The 18376-nt window shown below is 37.4% G+C and overlaps 2 protein-coding genes and 1 non-coding gene across 3 annotated transcripts; 1 reads left to right on the top strand and 2 right to left on the bottom strand.

The window, feature by feature from the left end:
* Positions 1 to 1926: 1926 nt before the first annotated feature.
* Positions 1927 to 6929, top strand: LOC122094073 (small nuclear ribonucleoprotein SmD1a-like). Its single transcript, XM_042664719.1, has 4 exons — positions 1927 to 2087; positions 2198 to 2274; positions 6257 to 6448; positions 6563 to 6929. Exons 1-4 carry the CDS (start codon positions 2074 to 2076, stop codon positions 6622 to 6624), a joined length of 345 nt encoding a protein of 114 aa, XP_042520653.1. The 5' UTR covers positions 1927 to 2073; the 3' UTR covers positions 6625 to 6929.
* A 1129-nt stretch (positions 6930 to 8058) lies between these two features.
* Positions 8059 to 13416, bottom strand: LOC122094071 (UDP-glucose 4-epimerase GEPI48-like). The gene is made up of 9 exons (XM_042664718.1): positions 13079 to 13416; positions 12806 to 12855; positions 12115 to 12250; positions 11768 to 11869; positions 11334 to 11561; positions 10050 to 10128; positions 8992 to 9074; positions 8653 to 8744; positions 8059 to 8390 (listed from the first exon to the last, which is right to left on the bottom strand). The coding sequence occupies exons 1-9, from the start codon at positions 13259 to 13261 to the stop codon at positions 8297 to 8299; spliced, it is 1047 nt and encodes a 348-aa protein (XP_042520652.1). The 5' UTR covers positions 13262 to 13416; the 3' UTR covers positions 8059 to 8296.
* Positions 13417 to 14879: 1463 nt separating this feature from the next.
* On the bottom strand, positions 14880 to 14952 carry TRNAA-CGC. Its single transcript has one exon. It is a non-coding gene; the product is annotated as a tRNA-Ala (tRNA).
* Between the last annotated feature and the right edge of the window lie 3424 nt (positions 14953 to 18376).

The following is an 18376-nucleotide window of genomic DNA, read 5'->3' as shown; positions in this document are numbered from 1 at the left end:
CGATGATGATCAACTACTCATGCATTCAACCAGGATTGACCTTCTATACCCTTTGGGTGGGGTTGCATTCACCTTGTGCTGCAAATGCCCACCAGAATCCTTTCCTTTATTCTCCTTCCCTCTCTGTCTCTCCTCCGTCACCGGCGTCACCTCCTCCTCCTCCGCCACAGTCGTCACCTCTTCCCCTATCATCCTACCCACCGTCCGTTTCGGACTTTCCGTGGACACAATCTCGGGACTCCCACCAACGTCGGATTCGGCTTCGTGTTCGGATTCATATTCGGGTCCCGGTCCGGGTCCGAAACCAATACTATTGCTTTTCGCTCGAAGCATCAAACGGAAAGCCCAGCCTCCAGCCAAACCCAAGGTGGCTGCAGCAGCTAAGCTTGCCATGGCGGTCACAAGGACGAAAGCTGCGGAGATCAAGAGAGGACTGAAGATAAAGAGCAACGGAGAGCTTATAAGAAATATCGTAGCCGATGCAGTAAAGCTGAACCCCATCATGCACAGAAGCGGACCTCCAATCGCTATCCCTGCGAGCGTTGCGTAAAGGGCTGTCGTCCCTCCGCTGTGGTATTGATTCTGGTCGGTAATGATCTCTCCAGTGCCGGTGTGGGTCCCTTTGACATCTTCTGCTCCTCGGTCGTAGGGGGATATTAATGGTGATATCTGCTGATCCTCGATGGACATTCTTTCTGTTCCATCTCCTTCTTCCCGTCTTTCTTTCTTCTATAGGTCTCTCTCTCTCTGCGTTCGATTTAATTGCGGACATCGAGGATTAATGTTCGCACAGCTGTGTACCACTTGCGGTATATATGCGACACGTGTAGACACGTGGCAACTGTTGAGTCCTCGTCTCTCCCTAGACTGTTTTATAGACGATATGGAAAATGATAAAGGGAAGAGATATTGATTGGATGCAAACTTGGAATTGTTCTCTCCACGATATCAACCGTCAGATTGGCATATTTACTGGCATCTCACACATGTGCATGACACGTATTCTTCATTCCACATTTCCGGTTTAGAGTATATTTGACCCCAAAGGTGTTAAATTCAAACTTTAAGTCTGAATCGAATCCAACCAAAATAAATTGGACTGTTTATGTTTGGATTTTGGGGTCAAGTAATGCATAGTCCATATAAGATGGTTAGTGGCAAGCAATGGCAAAGCCGCTGATTCTATCATATAAAACTTCTCCTCCCAATTGGGATCTCGCTCCTTTGTGATACAAGGGTGGTAACACAAATTCAATGCCCTGGAGCACTTGGCATGGATCTCAATACATAAATGCAAGCCTCAAGGTGCTCTAACCACTTATGTTGCGCCACAAAGGAGCCTCACCCTCTCAACTGTTACGGTCCTATATAAAATTTTGTCGATCACTGTTTCAAAAATTGTAATTAGATCGATAGAATTTATTATATTCTAATACATCGTACCAAAAAGAAAATGTTCAAATATATCAATTTCAGGATTTTTGAGACTGAAATCATTGGGTTTTTAGAATCCAAGGGGACTAATTTTAGGGTTTTATTAGGATGGATTCTCACTTATTTCAAATTGCATAGACTTATTCAACCTAGATTTTAATTTTCAAATGTTTGATAGGAGAATCTCGATCATCATTAGATGCTGGAAAAAAATAAATTCAATGAGAGATATAATATACATAAATACCTATTGACACAAGTACACGTTTGGACATAGTAGATGAAGAAAGACTGTGCTATCATGTGCTAAAGCAGCTATCCTACTTTGGCGCGTAGCTACACCGATAGGTAGCCTTCTCTTGTCCATAAATAATTATGTCATCATAAATTTTTCTTTCTAATTATCGACACAATGACACAAAAACATAGCGTAAAAACTCTTTAAACTCTAGCGTAGCGAAAGTAGGGTATAGTACGCATAGCCACTCGGCAAAAGCGAGTAGAGCCAAGTTCATACTCTTTTAGTTTATCTTTGTTCGGCTCTCTTTATAGCTCTTGAAAGCAGGGAGTGCGAGACCCGCCGGCTCTTTACTGGCTGTTTTCAAGACCTAAGTTTCCCTCCCACCCTAGTCGCCGAAGATGAAGCTCGTCAGGTGAGTTTCTAATCCATTCACTGTAAATTTGTTGTTCTTATTAGCACACATCTAACATTCTTTCCTTTTTATCTTCGCTTTGGATCTGGAAATCACCCAAAAAAAAAAAGGTTTCTGATGAAGCTGAACAACGAGACTGTCTCCATCGAGCTTAAGAACGGAACTGTTGTTCATGGCACCATCACAGGTTCCTTTCCAGCCTTCGATTTTTTTTTGGGTTTCTTATTTCAAAGCTTGCGATTTATCTCTTATAATTTAGCCGTTGTTTTGTAGCTATCATATGTTTCTTTTGTCCATTTCATATGCTTTACCGTACTGTTAGGGTTTTGTTAAACCTTTCTGTTCTGCTTTCTGTTATTCTACTTTAATTTATCTGAGGAAGTATTGTTGTGGAATTTGATGATATCTTTCATCATTTTAAGCTCTCCAAGAGTAGTGTTGATGAATGGACTTGAATTGGAGCTCTTTAGATGGGTTAAAAAGCGTCTAGATTCGGTAACTGCTATGATGACTTGAAATGAAGCTCTCTAGATGGGTTGAAAAGCGTGCATCGGAAAACGAAGATCGTTTTAGGAAACCATATCAGTGATACTTCTCTAATGTCCTCGAGTGACATCATATTGTTCCAGTTCCAGTTATTATTACTTATCGCTCACTTGCTTAGATTATTTATTCGGGGAATGCCTCCAAGACGTTTTCATCTTCTAGATGATATTATCCTGTCTGCCAAGTCCACTTAACACCCATTGTCTTTACAAGTGTGTGTGTGATAAAATTTAATGATAGGTCATCTAGGGCTCTAGGCCATGCCTTGTAGCCTTGGAAATGGTTGCTATTGGTAGTATATGCCTAGTTAGTAGGGTGAGAATGTGTGACGAAATTTAATAAACAATATTTTGTTTAGGTCATCTAGGCAAACCTTATTACCTAGTAAATGGTTGGCATTGGTAGGCTATGCCTTAGTTACTAGGGTGAAAAGAAAAAGTGAGAAGCCAGAACTGAAGGTATCCAAAAATTAATGGCTTAGAATAAGTTAGAAGCGCAAAGCAACAGCTCCCCCATCATGTTCCAATCTTCCGTCCAGCTATGGGGCCAGGGCCGTCAGGTACCACCGCACCATTCATCTCTTACCTAGCTTAGAATAAGTTAGAAGCGCAAAGCAACAGCTCCCCATCATGTTCCAATCTTCCTTCCAAGTATGGGGCCAAGGCCGTCAGGCACCACTGCACCATTCACCACTTACCTAACTTGATTACCCTGTTACAATTTTGCGTTCTCTTGGAACTAAATCATAAGATTTAAATATTCGATTTCAGTCCTTTGGGTTTGTTCAGTAACAGAGTTTTAACAAATTGTTAATAATTAAGTTTCTACAATATGTCACCAAGGAATTTTACCTTGAAAATGGATTTGGTATGCTGTTCACTCATTTTTTTTTAATGGTTTAGCATGTGCTGATCTGTGATGCATTGGCTGTATGTTTAGGTTAGAATATATGTAGATATGTATTCATGTTCATAAAATATTATTTCTTTGTGCATGCACCAAACAATTATCTTTCCATAACATGTCATTCTGTAGCCCTTTATGGACCAGTTTTTGTATTCTAACACCTTACCCACCTTTGATAATGTAATTATATTTCTTTCATTTCCCACAATTTTTTGGCTGTGGATAACCATTTTATTAGAACAAGGAGGGAATTATACCAATGTAACTTTGAAGTAAGGAATACAATGAAATGGAAGAGAAAATTTGTAATCTTATGTACTCCCAGTCCTGATATCTCTTTTGCATGGAAAAACATTCTCTAGGATGGCATTACTAGGGATTTCATTGGCATGGATCAGCTGCTCTAGGCGTAACCATTGCTGAAAGTAATTGTATTAGATGATCCTAGTTAATTTTAACTTAGAGAAGGAAAAAAGGCGAATCTTGATTGCCTGATCCAGACAAGGATTGGCTGGTCCTTAGACCCTCGTGCAGTATATCTCTCCTATAATGGTTTTAATTCATGGTTCTTAAATGTTAATATTGGAACCACAGTTTGTTGTCTTGAAACTTAGAGTTTGAGTTCACCTAAAAAACCCCCCATTAAATGGAATGATAGTTAAATTGTGCAACTCACAACTTTAGTTGTTGGTTGCATGGCTCAATGATTTAATTGGCTGTGGAGAACTAAGTCAATGAAGAGAATGCCACTAAACTTTTGAGTTTGAAAAAACACCATTTCTTTTTTTTTTTGGTTTTCTTTGCTTTTGGGTATAAACTTAAATGTTGGTATATTGGTCTTGAGGAATCTTTTAAGGTTTCAGTTTCAGTGTAAGATCTGGGCTTTAGGAATTCTTTCAATCCCAAAACTAACATTCCATAAATCAATCATATTCATTGTAGTTGGACACTTTTTTTTTTGGTCATAATTTCTATGAGGATAATGCAGTTAAAGACAAATAAGTATTTAAATCCAAATTCTTGCTTTCACCCCCTTGTTTCCTCCAAATTAGGAGTCTTCAAACACACAAACACATAAAGCAATGCTTTATGGTTAAAAATATAATGTTCTTTCATTTTAGTTTATAATTTTGATTACTCTGACTTGCTACTTTTAGAATTGTAGAAAATCCAGTGACCAAACTGTGGCAAATTCTGCCTTTCTGGTGCAATAGTATATATATATATATATATATATATTCCAGTCAATGGATCTTTTCAGAGAGAACTAATTAAAAATTGGCAAGAGTTGCATTGATGCCTTGACGGTTTAATGTTCTGGTTTGCTTTGATTATATTGATAGCCTCACTGAGGTTCTTCCTTGCTAGCTAGGATGGTAACCGAACAGAGTATTCTATTTTAGCCAAACTTAGAGGAAAGGTTTTAGTCTTGACTATTGTGTAGAAACTGAGGAAGGTTTGTCTTAGTCAGAATATTGCTTTCTGAAATCCAAGTATTGACATGGTTTCTTACTCTTTATTTGTTCCCTTTTTGCATCATGCATTGCATTCTTTTCTTTGATTCCAAAACACTCAAAAAATCTAGCTTTTACTTTAGACTGATTCACTGGAGGAAATTGCTGCTTCTTGCGCTCAGCACGTGCAACAAAAGTTTTACAAACTAAGTGTTTTTGGCCATTTCACTAGAATACTGCTAACTGCAATGTTTGACGTTTTTGGGTTTTCTAGGTAATGATTTGATTAAATTATTGTGCCAATTGTCAGGTCAAGATTGCTCTTCTAACAAATTTTACATAAAGGTCTATTTTAGGGTCTTCCTTTTTTTGGGGTGGGATTTGTGATAAACCAGCTCAGATATTCAGTGGATTCTTCATCCATTTGACATCCTTCTAGGCACATTCTTTTTGAAAAGTAAACCTATAATGTTTTCTTTCAGCATCTACTATAAGCTATAGTCAGTTGATAGATCTCTCCAACCATTTGACATCCTTGGAGTTTCTCATTTCGAGTAGTAGAGGTATGATATTTTCTATCAACAGCAACGATAAGGAGCCAGCTGGACTTGCAAGTGTGGTGTGATGGGGTATACTACGTTTATTGTCTTGCAAAATGTGGCTTAGGATAGGCTGTCTTGGAAGTTATGTTTCAAAGCTTTATTGTCGTGGCCTTCTGATGCAGATACGGCTGCCCTTTCTTGGTTGGACCAGCATGACCGGCTTTGTAAAAAAAGGACATAGGCGTTGAGAGTTAATTCCATGGGATTTAAACCTACGAACTGCGAGGCTTTTAAATCGTTGATCAGAGTAGAAATGGTGCAGCAATACCCAGAAGTTCAAGAACCAGTGTTGCCCCACATGTTTCACAATATTAAGCCAATAGGCTTGTGGGTTATCATTGAGAAACAGCTGTCACTATTCTAAAAGGGTCTGCTGAGTTTATTTTTGCATTATGAGTCAATCGTCCACTTTATTTCTTTTACAGAACAGACTGATGATCTAGTTTCCTGTTGTCTAGCATTTCAAATTTAAGGAAATGTTATGATCAGGCAATATGGATTTTAATTTATTCAAATTGATGTTGGTAAACCCATCAAATACAAGTGAAAAATCTCTAGTGTTAAACTTTTATTTGCTGATTTGTTGCAACTGATAGCTGAAAAATGCAGTTTGATGAATTATTGTGTTGTGACTAGTGGCTTTACTTCATCATTGTTGCAGGAGTCGATATTAGCATGAATACACATTTGAAGACTGTAAAACTGACACTCAAGGGAAAGAATCCAGTAACACTTGATCACCTTAGCGTGCGAGGTAACAACATCCGATATTATATTCTTCCAGACAGTATAAACCTTGAGACTTTACTGGTGGAGGAGACACCTAGGGTCAAGCCCAAGAAGCCAACTACTGGTATTGTATTTTTCACTTTAAGTGCTTTGTTCATTCTACGTTGGTTCACTTGTCTTTTGGTTCCTAAGCTGTTGCTTCTTGTTCTTTCTTTTCACACCTTGAATTCTTCCTCAGGGAGACCTTTGGGACGTGGCAGAGGTCGTGGCCGTGGACGTGGACGTGGCAGGGGACGCTAGTAGCAATGCACTCCCATTTTTTGGAACTAGTCTCTCATGTAGCTTAGTTGTTACTACTCTGGTTTTGAGCATGAATGGTTTTGAGCATGAATTATCTGTCGACCTTCTGGTTTGGACTTGCCTCGGACATACTGTCATTTTTTTTTTCTTTTTTGGGTTTATATGGTTTGTATATTGGCATCCTTTCCTTATCTGAAACCAGTGGTAACATGGCTAGCTAGTCTCTGACAGTGCCTATTTTGCAGCATTTCAATGATTGCTCTTGTGATATTCAGCAGAGATGAGGAAACCTTGTTAGATACGGATTTCTTCTTGTCACCGGTTATCCTGTTAGATGATAAAAGCCAGACCAACAACCATAAGGATGCCTATGGCAGGTGGTTTCTCTGCTTGTCACCATTTGCTGGTTTTCCCTACATTCATCTTGAATTCCCAAGAAGTTCGTGGGCGGGGTCCCATGCAAAACGTGAAGCCTGTATCCTCCTGCTTATAGGATTCAAATATAATTGATCCAACTGTAAAACTCTTCTTTTTATTTCCCATTGCATAACGGCCAGTTTCATCAAAACGAAAGAGTTGGAAGCAAAAACTGTATGGCCTTGTGGTAAACAGATGAGGAAGAGAGGGTGACAGACCCGCCAGGCATTGAAGGATCATAGGGCCAGTAACATTGCCATGGCTTTTGTGATTGATGTTTTACAAAGGCTTAAATTTTTATTTGGATCTCTCCAACTGTTTTCATTGTAGCATGTCAACTCCAAAACCAGGACTCCCAAGCTTAGGCTGCTATCAGGATCTGCAACACTATTAAATTTGCCATCTTATGAGATTTCCCGTTTATGCCGAATGCAAGTATTTTTCCTTTTCTTTGTGGCACTTTCAGTGCCTTCTAAATACGTAATTTGAGATTAGATGAGAACATCTCATGCGCTGCCATAAAATACTGTGAGAGCTAGTTAGAGCAAAGTGCAGTAGAGCACTTGCTCATACCCCCTAGTCATCTTCCCTTCGATCGCCCTTCAACATCAATGACACCACCCTGAAAACCTAAACACATCCAACCCCAGAAGAATAAAGGGGAGAATGTGGGACCTAATTACTGAAAGGGCTGGAAAAATATCACAAGTTTGGTTCTATTGACACTTGCAACGGAGGTCAGAGATTTGGCAACAAGGATGGCCTTCGCACAGAATGGTGTTGAAATGCTAGTGCCTCTGTATTAATGTACCTTCCAAATATATTTCTATTTCATTTTTAATTTAGACATACATACTCAGAACAAAAATAAGAAAAAAACACTTAACATAAAACAAAAGTGTTACCAAACAGGGCATTGAATGCGTAATCGAGAGAAATTTCAACAGATATGCCTTCCAAAGCCTTAATCATGATCATCAAACCTGAAATTTCCAATTCATCTTAAAAATGACATGATCATAGAAAGCTTTCTGTATGCTGCATCACAAACCTCATTTCTCTCAACCAAGCAATAACAAGCAATGGCGCAGAGAGCTCATTACCACATTATTCTGACGGAAGATACAGATGAAGCTGGTATTACAACTGCCCGCCACTCAATCCATGGGTACAATAGAAGGGGGGTGGGGGGTGTGTGAAGAGAAAAAGTAGAAAAGATCTATATTATCAAAATATTGTTACAAACAAATTATGATTAATTAGTAAAGTCACTAGATCCAAAACCATAGGGGTTCTTGCTGGCCCAGTTCCACTGATCCCGGCACATCTCATCAATCCCATACTTTGCTCTGCAAGGCATTCATTATTGATGAGTAAGATGGTGGCACTAGACAGAGACATCTATACATGTAGTGGAAAGAACCTAGGTTCATAGTCCAGCATAGAAGGACAACCCAAAGAGCAGGAGTTCCAACTTCGTCAAATTTATACATTCAGTATTCAAACTTTAAAGCATTGTATCACTAGAAAGTTGTACCCCCACCGCCCCCCCCGCAAAAAAAAAAAAAATGTTTATATTCATATCAGTGTATGTAGGATCTTGAGACTTACTTCCAGTTTAGCTCCCGCTCTGCCTTCTCTGTGGATGCAAAAATTATCTCAGCATCACCTGGCCGTCTCCCAGCCATAACCAGAGGGATTTTCTGAGATGGGCAAAGGATTCATATCAAGATCAACAGAAGGAAGAAAACCATTTGAAAACATGACAAGAGCCATCATCCATCACAAAGGAGAAAAATCAAAGTTAAATATGGGAATCTACAGCATTGTGCATATTTGGCATGATGAAACAAACTGTAGAAATCTAGAACTCTTCATTAGGAAGAACATATTTCTTTTTTGCTAAACAATATAAAAATATGTTTATAAAGAAATTCTTTCTTAGGGTACCTTTCCAGAGGCCTTCTCAAATGCAGCAACCATCTCCAAGACAGATGTTCCCTTTCCAGTTCCTAAGTTATAGACTTCACAACCTGAAACATAAGCAGTCAGAGGCAAGGCCATTGTATCTTGTATCTTGACATTCAATTTGTAGTTGACAGTAGTTAGATATTGATATCTGTCAAACCTAATTTTCCAATTTAGTCAAATGGCTCAAGGCTTTCACAGTTTATCTAATGCATTCAAGGATGATGGATGCTCTGGTAATAATACTTTTAGCTTCACTCAAGTGTTTCTTTTCTTGATTGTACTTTTACCTTCCCTCTTTGATTTAGATTTCCTGTACCTCCTTTCTTTCCTTGCTAAATTGGTTTGCTGGAAAATTGACTGGAAATGTTGCAAATGTGATGATGTGTGCACTGCAGGTCCCAAGTCCAGAAAAACGAAGATCTGATCAATGCATCAGGTCAGAAGCTCTTATAACAAACCGCTCTCTGGACATGGATCCTGAAACTTTGCCGTCACTACCCATAAATAGAGAGACATTTATAGTAGATTTTTTGTTTTTGTTTTTGTTTTTTTGTTTTTTTTGTTTTTGTTTTTTTTGAGGTTTTTTGTTTTTGTGAAAACATAAAACAATAGATTCATATAGCCAATTTGAGGAGTTGGTAAGAGTCCCATATGTGAGTTATGGATGATATCATTACAGCTTTATGTAATGAGTCCAATATGTGGGTTCTTTTCAATGTTCTTTTAGAACTTCTATTTTTGAGATTTTCCTTTCAATTCCTGAATGTGTGAGGAGTTATTTGTGCAAGAGATTTGAGTTGCTACAGTTGGTGTGAGTATATAAATAGACATAGTTCTATTTTTTATAGGAAACAAAGAGAGGAGTACTCACAGTATACTGGCCATTAAGAACAGAAGTGCATAGTCAAGTTACACGTGATCATCTCATATGTAAAATTTTACTAGTAGAATTCAACTGTTGCCATTTCAGAATAGTGCACATATTTATGCCTGCGTGTGTTGAGAGAGAGAGAGAGAGAGAGAGAGAGAGAGAGCACCTATATTGGAGTCAAAGAGCTTTTGCAATGCAGCAATATGTCCATCTGACAAGTCAACAACATGAATATAATCACGTACCTGAAAAGGAGGAAAACTGAAATGTATGAGATTATGCAGCATGATCTAATATTTTGTGTCTCTGTACCAATCCCACAGGTATACATTTAGGGAAGGATGTAACTTAAAAAGATGGAAATGATTATAAGTCAACAAGTAATGTAACATTAAAAAGATGGAAATGGTTATAAGTCAATCAGCAATGCAGCAAAAGAGGCCAAACAAATGGAAATCCAACTTCACTTACTGAATAAGATTGCAGCACAAACAGATCCCTGAAACGTAATGGAACAACTGAAAACAAAACTAAGCTAGGACAGGAAAAGACTCAGAAGTTTTATGGAGGAAATAAAAAATTAATCCTCCAAAGGCTTGAGGTTCCCATGGATAACCTTCAAAGGAGTTTACAAAGGAGAGATTGGTTCATAAGGATGGTGTTTTTCAACCTCCAAACATGCAATTCTTTTGGTTGGCTAACATCATCTCCATTTACCAAACATTTTTAAAAGCTTCCTTCCATCTTGTCCAAAGAAATTCCCGCACAACTTCAACCCTCTTAGCAACAAAGTTTGGAACACTTAAAGCAAAGCGGAAATGAGCAGAAAACTAAAAGGGGATGCCATTACAACTGAAATCTTCCAAACTTTAGAAAAGAAACAACTTTCCAATTGTCCAGCTTCCTCTTTGATCTTTCAGTGACCAAACCAAAGATGAATCTATAAGGGGAGTGGGAAGGCAGTCCAATATAGGAAGAATGACGCACACCAGCACAACTCTGTACAGTGATTAACTAAAGAATGGAACAAATACTCTTTTCATGATTCAATTAAAACAACTTAGATGGAAATTTTAACCAAGAAATAATTCTTCACAGTTGAGACATGATTACAAAATTATTTAATATGGTATGGAAGGAAGACCTCCTGGTCAAGCCAATTTAATTTTCACTCCAGAACAGAGAAGGACAATGTTTATCCAGATCATTTGCTGTTTTCTTCATTCTGTAGAATCTAGACACATCTCAATTGAAAATTTATTTGAGAACCTGAAAGAAATAAATTCTAAACCACCCCAATATGTGCATGTGTGGGTGAGAAAAAATCTATCCCTTCAGCTGTTTCTAGGATCAGCATAAGAAGCTTGAGCAAACAAGAGGTAGACAACCATCAGGGGAAGAAAAAAAAAAACAAGTAAATGAAATAATCAGCTGCATATGATGAACATACCCCAGTACCATCCTTTGTGTTATAGTCATTTCCAAATACAGTCAATGCAGGTCGCCTGCCTACAGCAACTTGCTGTACGAATGGCATAAGATTGTTAGGAATTCCACGGGGATCTTCCCCGATATAGCCACTCGGGTGAGCTCCAACGGGATTGAAGTATCTAAGTAGTATGATTTGCCATTCAGAGTCTGACCGATAGATATCACGGCATATTTCTTCAATGAAAAGCTGCAACAATCAACATCACAAAATGATTCTTGGAGAAGGAGAAGATGAAATTATGCTATGTAACTGCATATGAGTGCATCAGCAGATGAAGAATCAGAAATGAGGTAATTGTCAGATGCTCTTTTACTCGTGTATACACAGGCCTCTCCGGAAAACTGTGTCCATTAAAGTTCCTGCAGCACTTGCCATCATTGCCCAAAATATACCTTGGTTCGCCCATATGGATTTGTTGCTGCTAGGGGAAACTCTTCTGTACATGGAACCTCCTTCGGCCATCCATAAACAGTGGCAGATGATGAAAACACAAGCTGACATATTTGAAAAAGCTACTCAATAAATACCATTGTACACATCAAAGATAACAAAATTATTCAAAGAAAAAGATCATAATTCAGCCATTATCAAAAGCTGAATGTATTCTACTCAAAGGGTTTTTGAGTCTCTACCATATTAACTAATGTCAGATTCAGATGAAACCTTTAGGATATTCATGATCTATATAGATTTGTGCTACCTCACCTCTAAAACTTGATTTTAAATTAATAAGCATTACCTTTTTGCACCCATGAGCACCCATGACTTCTAAGAGATTAATTGTGCCGATAATGTTGTTATTATAGTAAAGCAAGGGCATCTGAACACTCTCACCAACAGCTTTCAATCCAGAAAAGTGAATAACAGCATCAAAACTGCAGAAATAATTGAACCAAAATAGAATAAATTATCACAGTAATTAACATAGCACAATTTCAGGATAGCAAGTTAAGGAAAATATTAGGTGAACTACAGTATATGATCCCTCTCTGTAAAGAAGATTCCTTACGAGTAAAACAACTTGTCTTGTTTTCAATGCATTTTACTCATATGTTCAACAACATAAATGGAAATTGCTCAACAGAACTTCACTGAAGCTTTGCCAAGTGAGTCTAAGTGTGTAACCTTCATTCAAGAAGGATAATATTGCAGCCTAGCTTAGAGAATTGAAATGCTTTGAGTGGGTCATTAGAACTACAGGTAGAAATGATAAAAGCAAAGAAATCACTATCAGAAAAATGAATAATTGAAATGATTGATCAGAAGCTTTAGAATTTATGCTATAAATCATCAAAATAAATGCAAATTAGTATACAAAAGCAACATATGTCTCACAGTCCAGAGACTCCAGACTCAAATTTACGAACAGAGAAATGAATAAAGGATCAGAGGCGAATGAGAGAAGCCCTATCATATACAGTCAAACTTACTTGGTTGAAGCAAAAAGTTTCTCCAGGGCTGGTTTATCTCGTAGGTCAATCTGGGGAGGAAACAGGGTATTAGTAATATGAGGATTACATGATTGCTGAAAGTGAATGAATTAGTAATCCGAAGATATTAAATCCACTGAAATAAAGGTTATAGGAGAATCCCTCAATCATGTAGTAAGAAGCAGAATTCAGAATCGAATAAGATTATAAGATATCAGAAATCAGAAATCAGAAATCAATGAAACAGAGCATAGAATTCAATCTGTTCCATACCTGGTAAATGTCGAGATTACTACCGAATTCACCAGCTAGTTCTTTCACTCTTTCAATGGCGACCTCGGAGGAGTTATAAAGATTATCGATAACAGTAACCTTAAATCCACCTAACAAGAGCTGAAGAACAGTGTGGCTGCCGATGTACCCAGCACCACCGGTGACCAGAATGTTTTTCGCCATGGTCAGAAACTGATTCTTAAGCTAAAAAAAACAGTGAACGAGAAAGACTCGACTGAAAATGCCAAGCTCTGTGCAAGGTTGAGAAATGGCAGTTATTTGTAAGGGAACAACCAGAGAGTTCGAATCGATTCCAGTGCATGAAAGAGATTAAAAAAAAATCTATTGGTCTTTATCGTTTTTGATGGTTCCAGCTTTTGGAGACTCGGATACGTACATGGCGACAAAGAGCCGGTGAGGTCAACTGCACGTGTCACCATTATGTCGCTCTGGCGACGGGTGCTTTCTCCAACTTTCGGTGACACAGTCTTAAAACTTTATAGATGATTTTGGATAGAATCCCTCCCTGCCACGGAGGTCAGAAGGTAGGGTGCATCGGGATGGGGTTCTCGCTAAGTGCCCAAGATAATCCTGCCACGTCACAGCATCAGCTTCCTTTGGCCTTTATGACTCGGTCACGCATCTTGTGAGATTGGTTGGTTTGTTGGTTAGTTAATTTGAATGCAATTTTTTTTCAATCAAATTTTATGACCAAGATTCCTGTGAATTTTTTAGAATGAGAAAATTGCACTAAACTGTTGCACTTGTGCCACCGCCCAGCTACCCTGTATATGTGCATATGTCCTGTGAAGATGAACAGAAGAAAAGAAGAAATACCCATTTGGCCAGTTCCAATGCACCATGTACCTTTAACCTCAAGAGGTTGTTTTATATCGGAGGTTGATACACAAAGAATCTGGATTACATTGATAGGGGCATCTATAACTCTAAAGAGAGTGATCATTTGGTATAACTCAGTTTCACCAATCATTCAAGTTTCTACTTGATTTATGGGTTTAATTAATTATTTAGGTTTTAGATGTTGAACAATATTATAAATACTGGGTTTTTAGATTATTGCAATGATCATTCATTTTTTCCCATTTTACTACTAAAGTGACAGAGCTCAAGAAAATTTGAAGAGTTGTAGAAGATCCAACAAATAAAAGGAAACTTTAAAGAAATGCATCAATTGTCTTCAACATACTAGGTGCAAAGTATAAATCGATCATTTATATTTTGATTTGATCATTTATATTTTAATTCGAACATTTAAGGGTCTGTTACAGTCTAACAGTTTCTTCATGGTTTTCTATGTTCATGAAGTTGTTTGAGTGCTTGTGTTAATATGGTTTGGATGAATATTTTCAACAAAATTTAACTTGATGCAGCCAGGTAGAGCATTTTAGGATAACCCATTCTGCCTAAAAAGTGTTCAATTCAAGAGTAATAGGGGCCGTTCTTCCATATCAAATAAGTGGATCAGATGCATGATACAGGATAAAATTAGGGTTCAAGTAGCAAGAAACAAAATCACAACAACAACGCCATTAGCAACGAAATAGTTAAATTGAAGATCAGAACTGACGAATTAAATTGAAATGTGCAGAGGAGAGAAAAGAAATGGTCCAGAAAGTAACTTAAATATCGATTATGAAAGTAAGAGGGAGAGAGGAATACGTTGATGGAAGCTCGAACGCATGGCGTGAAAAACAGACAATGCCAAGCCAGCATTGTTGCGGTCGAGTGAAGGAGAAGCAGAGCTGGTGCTTGAAATTTCAAAAAAATAAAAAAAAAAGGATGGAGGTGCGGGGAATCGAACCCCGTGCCTCTCGCATGCGAAGCGAGCGCTCTACCATATGAGCTACACCCCCGGGCATATTTTTCTTCGGCATGAGTAGTTAATTATTAAATTAGCCTTTCTTGGTCGGACCAAGATCACCCTAATCGGCAAGTTTCTCTCGTTTTTTTTTTTTTGGGGAGCAAAGCACTCCAAAAATGAACTAGAGTAATATCAACATTTTTATTGTTATTAATTTAATTTAAATTAATTTATGGAAATAAAATAAAAAAATTTTGAAAATAATGAGGAAATAACATCTAGCTCTCCTAGTGGGTTGGGAGGATTCATGCACAAGTCTTGAAGTCACCTCAACTGTGAAATCACTCTATGATCCATGAGCTCTATGGAGAGGAATCCTATCTGTTTCTAAAGCATAAATGTTTATTGTTGATTCCTTTCATATGGAGTTTTAGGCTTTGCCTTTATCTTACTGTTGACCAAATTCATTCAACTTGTGAGTTTTTTTTTTGGGTAAAAGTCAACTTGAGGTGAGAGCAGGTTATATGATTCAATATCTTAATGAATCTCAACCTAGAACATTTTCTTTTCTTTTCTTTATTTTTAATTTTTTTTTGGGGGGTGGGGGGTGTGGAGAGATTAAAGAATATTTCAATATGTGGAAAAATATACGATTGAATTTAATAATGATCAATCTAAACCATGAAAAACGATTTTGATTATTTTGTAGCTATTGGAAGATGAACATACAAGCAAAAATAATCAATGTCACCTGCCGCTACTATGTCTGCTAGTTGCACAAGGCCTATTTTTACAAGAATGGTTTGTGCCTAACTTTCATCCTGCTCTTCTCGCTCGGCTAATAGAACCATCTTAGATTCTTAGAGAAAGCCTACCAACTAGCAAGTTTGGCTGGCCGACTAACCAAAGATATTGTTAGGATATAGTATTCTTTCCCTGAGAAAAAAAATTTAGATAAAGTATCAATAATAGATTACCTAGATAAATAGGTGAAAAAAATTTCCACCCAAGATTTAACATCTGATCCATTCCATAGGTACCAATCATTGAAATGGCCACATCATGGTATATTTTTGGAGTCCTGAATATAAAATTTTAAATCGGTTGGTAGAGATTTTAATTTTTTTTTTTTTTTTGGAAGAGGGGTGGAGGGGTTTGGGGTGGGAAGTGTTTATTGGATTTTCTTTACTCTATATCAATATTAATGCTACGTTGGCATAACAGTCTATTACATCCTTGGCATACATTTCCCCCCATCTTAATAAATTGAATCGGTTGGTTGCAGTATTTAGCAAATCCAATCTAGATGAAAGCTACTTTAATTTACTTAATTAATCTTTTTTTGGTGGAATTAATTAATTAATCCTTATTTCATTTCTTGGAATAATAAATTATCTTGTTTAACATGCAAGTTGATTGTTTTATTAGTTCATAAACCATGTGGTTTACATTTCATATGGTTGGTATAAGATTTCATACCAGGTCAACACTTCAGCCGTGATATAGAAATACTTTATTCATACATATCTATGTGACAACAACAACAACAACTTCGGATGTCAAAGTTAGAATCTTTAACAGTTTGATTTTGGGTAAAAGTCTTATGGAATTAATAGAAATTGAAACTAAATTGTACTGACTAAATGTATTGAAATCCAAACAAAATTGTTAGAAAATCGAGATTGGACCCACAGTAACCCGATAATAGGCTGATTATAAAATCATAGAGAAAATTTCGATAAGAGACGAGAGCAATAAACTTGAAAATTTCTTAATAATTTGATTTTGAATTGAGACCACTGTTAGCAAAAAAGCTTTGTTTTTTACTGTTTAAAACATGTTTTACCATATGCTTCCCAAAGAAACTTAAAAAAATGTAAACTTTAAGCATTCCCATTCTAAACATGTTTAAAATACGTTCCGTTTTTATGGCGTTTTTTAAGGCTTGATTTTTTAACATAATGTCTACTTAATTGATCATATATCTCTCACCCGAACTTTGATCAACTTAATTCTTTCACCAACTTGAGGCTGACGCAATGGACAATATTTCTTATGATATTACTTTAACTTAAATTCAATTCACGGACCCCGAAATTGAGTTATAAACGGACGAATTTGCTAAAAAATATTTTTAAAGTGATGACTCCTAACTCTAACTAAATATATATCACTTCAAGAGTGTGTTGTCTATGTTGACAATAATGAACAACACCATAATCTAGTCACATTGCTCAATAAGACTTTGGGCATGTGTGGTGTATAAATTTAGAATTGGTGATGGATGATATTCAATGATTTGTCTTAAAATTTATAATGAGACATGGGATGTATAGGCATTAATGTTAGATATTGTAGTTGTTTTGAACACTATATGCAGATATTCATATAATAATTCCTTAATTTATATGAGTATATTTCCGTTTTTTTAATCCCATTTCTTTGAAATCTACACGTTTAAAACTCGTACTGTCCGTTTTTCGAATTATATAGTTCTCTTTTTTTTTTTATCGTTTATTTGACCGTATCATTCGAAAAAATTTATTGTTTAAAACCCATACCATCTGTTTCCATTTTTTTCCCGTTCTCGTTTTTGTTGACAATGATTGACACAATAACAAATCAAAACCAATTCAATTGAACCAAAATCATACCACATCTATGGATTGACACCTGACACATTCATCGACCTTTTTTTTTGTGCTACGAAAGTGTTGACCATACTTGTGCTTCACTCTCGTCTTCTCTTGCCAAGAAGAGAAACTGGTTGAAACCCCTTCTCCGCCGACACCACCCGATACCATTGCATTACTCTGGCGACTATCCTCAGCCCGGCGCCACCGGTGTCGTCGGCGCTTCTCCCCTTTGCCACCACTTCTCTCGTCCTCTTCCTCTTCCTCTTCCTCTTCCTCCTCCATAGTGCCATTCCGATCATCGGGTGGCGACCATGGCCAAATCAACAAACAAACACCGTAGACAACACCATGGCTGACCGCGAGTTCGATGGCTCCAAGAAGTATGAGGGCTCCTTTGAGTTCGTTCACCTCAGGTACCATATGGGACCCATCCTCACCAACACCATCACCATCCACCCTATCTGCTATGGCTGGTGGCAGAAATCCCAAACCGTCGTCCATTCTAGCCACCCTTCTGTCGTCGGCTGGTGGAAAACGGTCCGGCTCTACATTAACCAGAGGATTAAGAGAGATGTGAAAGAAAAGGTTTAGTACAAAACAGGAATTGGATGTAGAAATAGAAAGCCCTAATAAAGGCATGAGGGCAATCGACGGCTTAGATTAGTTAAAAGTGGTGTTTATATGGAGCAGTCAGCTTACCGTTCTTTTTAAGAAAGGAGAAAATTAAGAAGGCGTGGCAAAGAAGAAAAAATAAAGAACAACATTGGAATTGCTTAAAAAATACAACTTGAGGCTATGTTTGGTAGCCAAGAGAAGAAAAGAAAAGAACAAAAAAATATA

The sequence above is a fragment of the Macadamia integrifolia genome, chromosome 11, assembly GCF_013358625.1.
Source record: "Macadamia integrifolia cultivar HAES 741 chromosome 11, SCU_Mint_v3, whole genome shotgun sequence".
Lineage (NCBI taxonomy): Eukaryota > Viridiplantae > Streptophyta > Magnoliopsida > Proteales > Proteaceae > Macadamia > Macadamia integrifolia.
The sequence above is the reverse complement of the archived record's forward strand: the minus strand, read 5'-3'. Positions and strand labels throughout refer to the sequence as shown.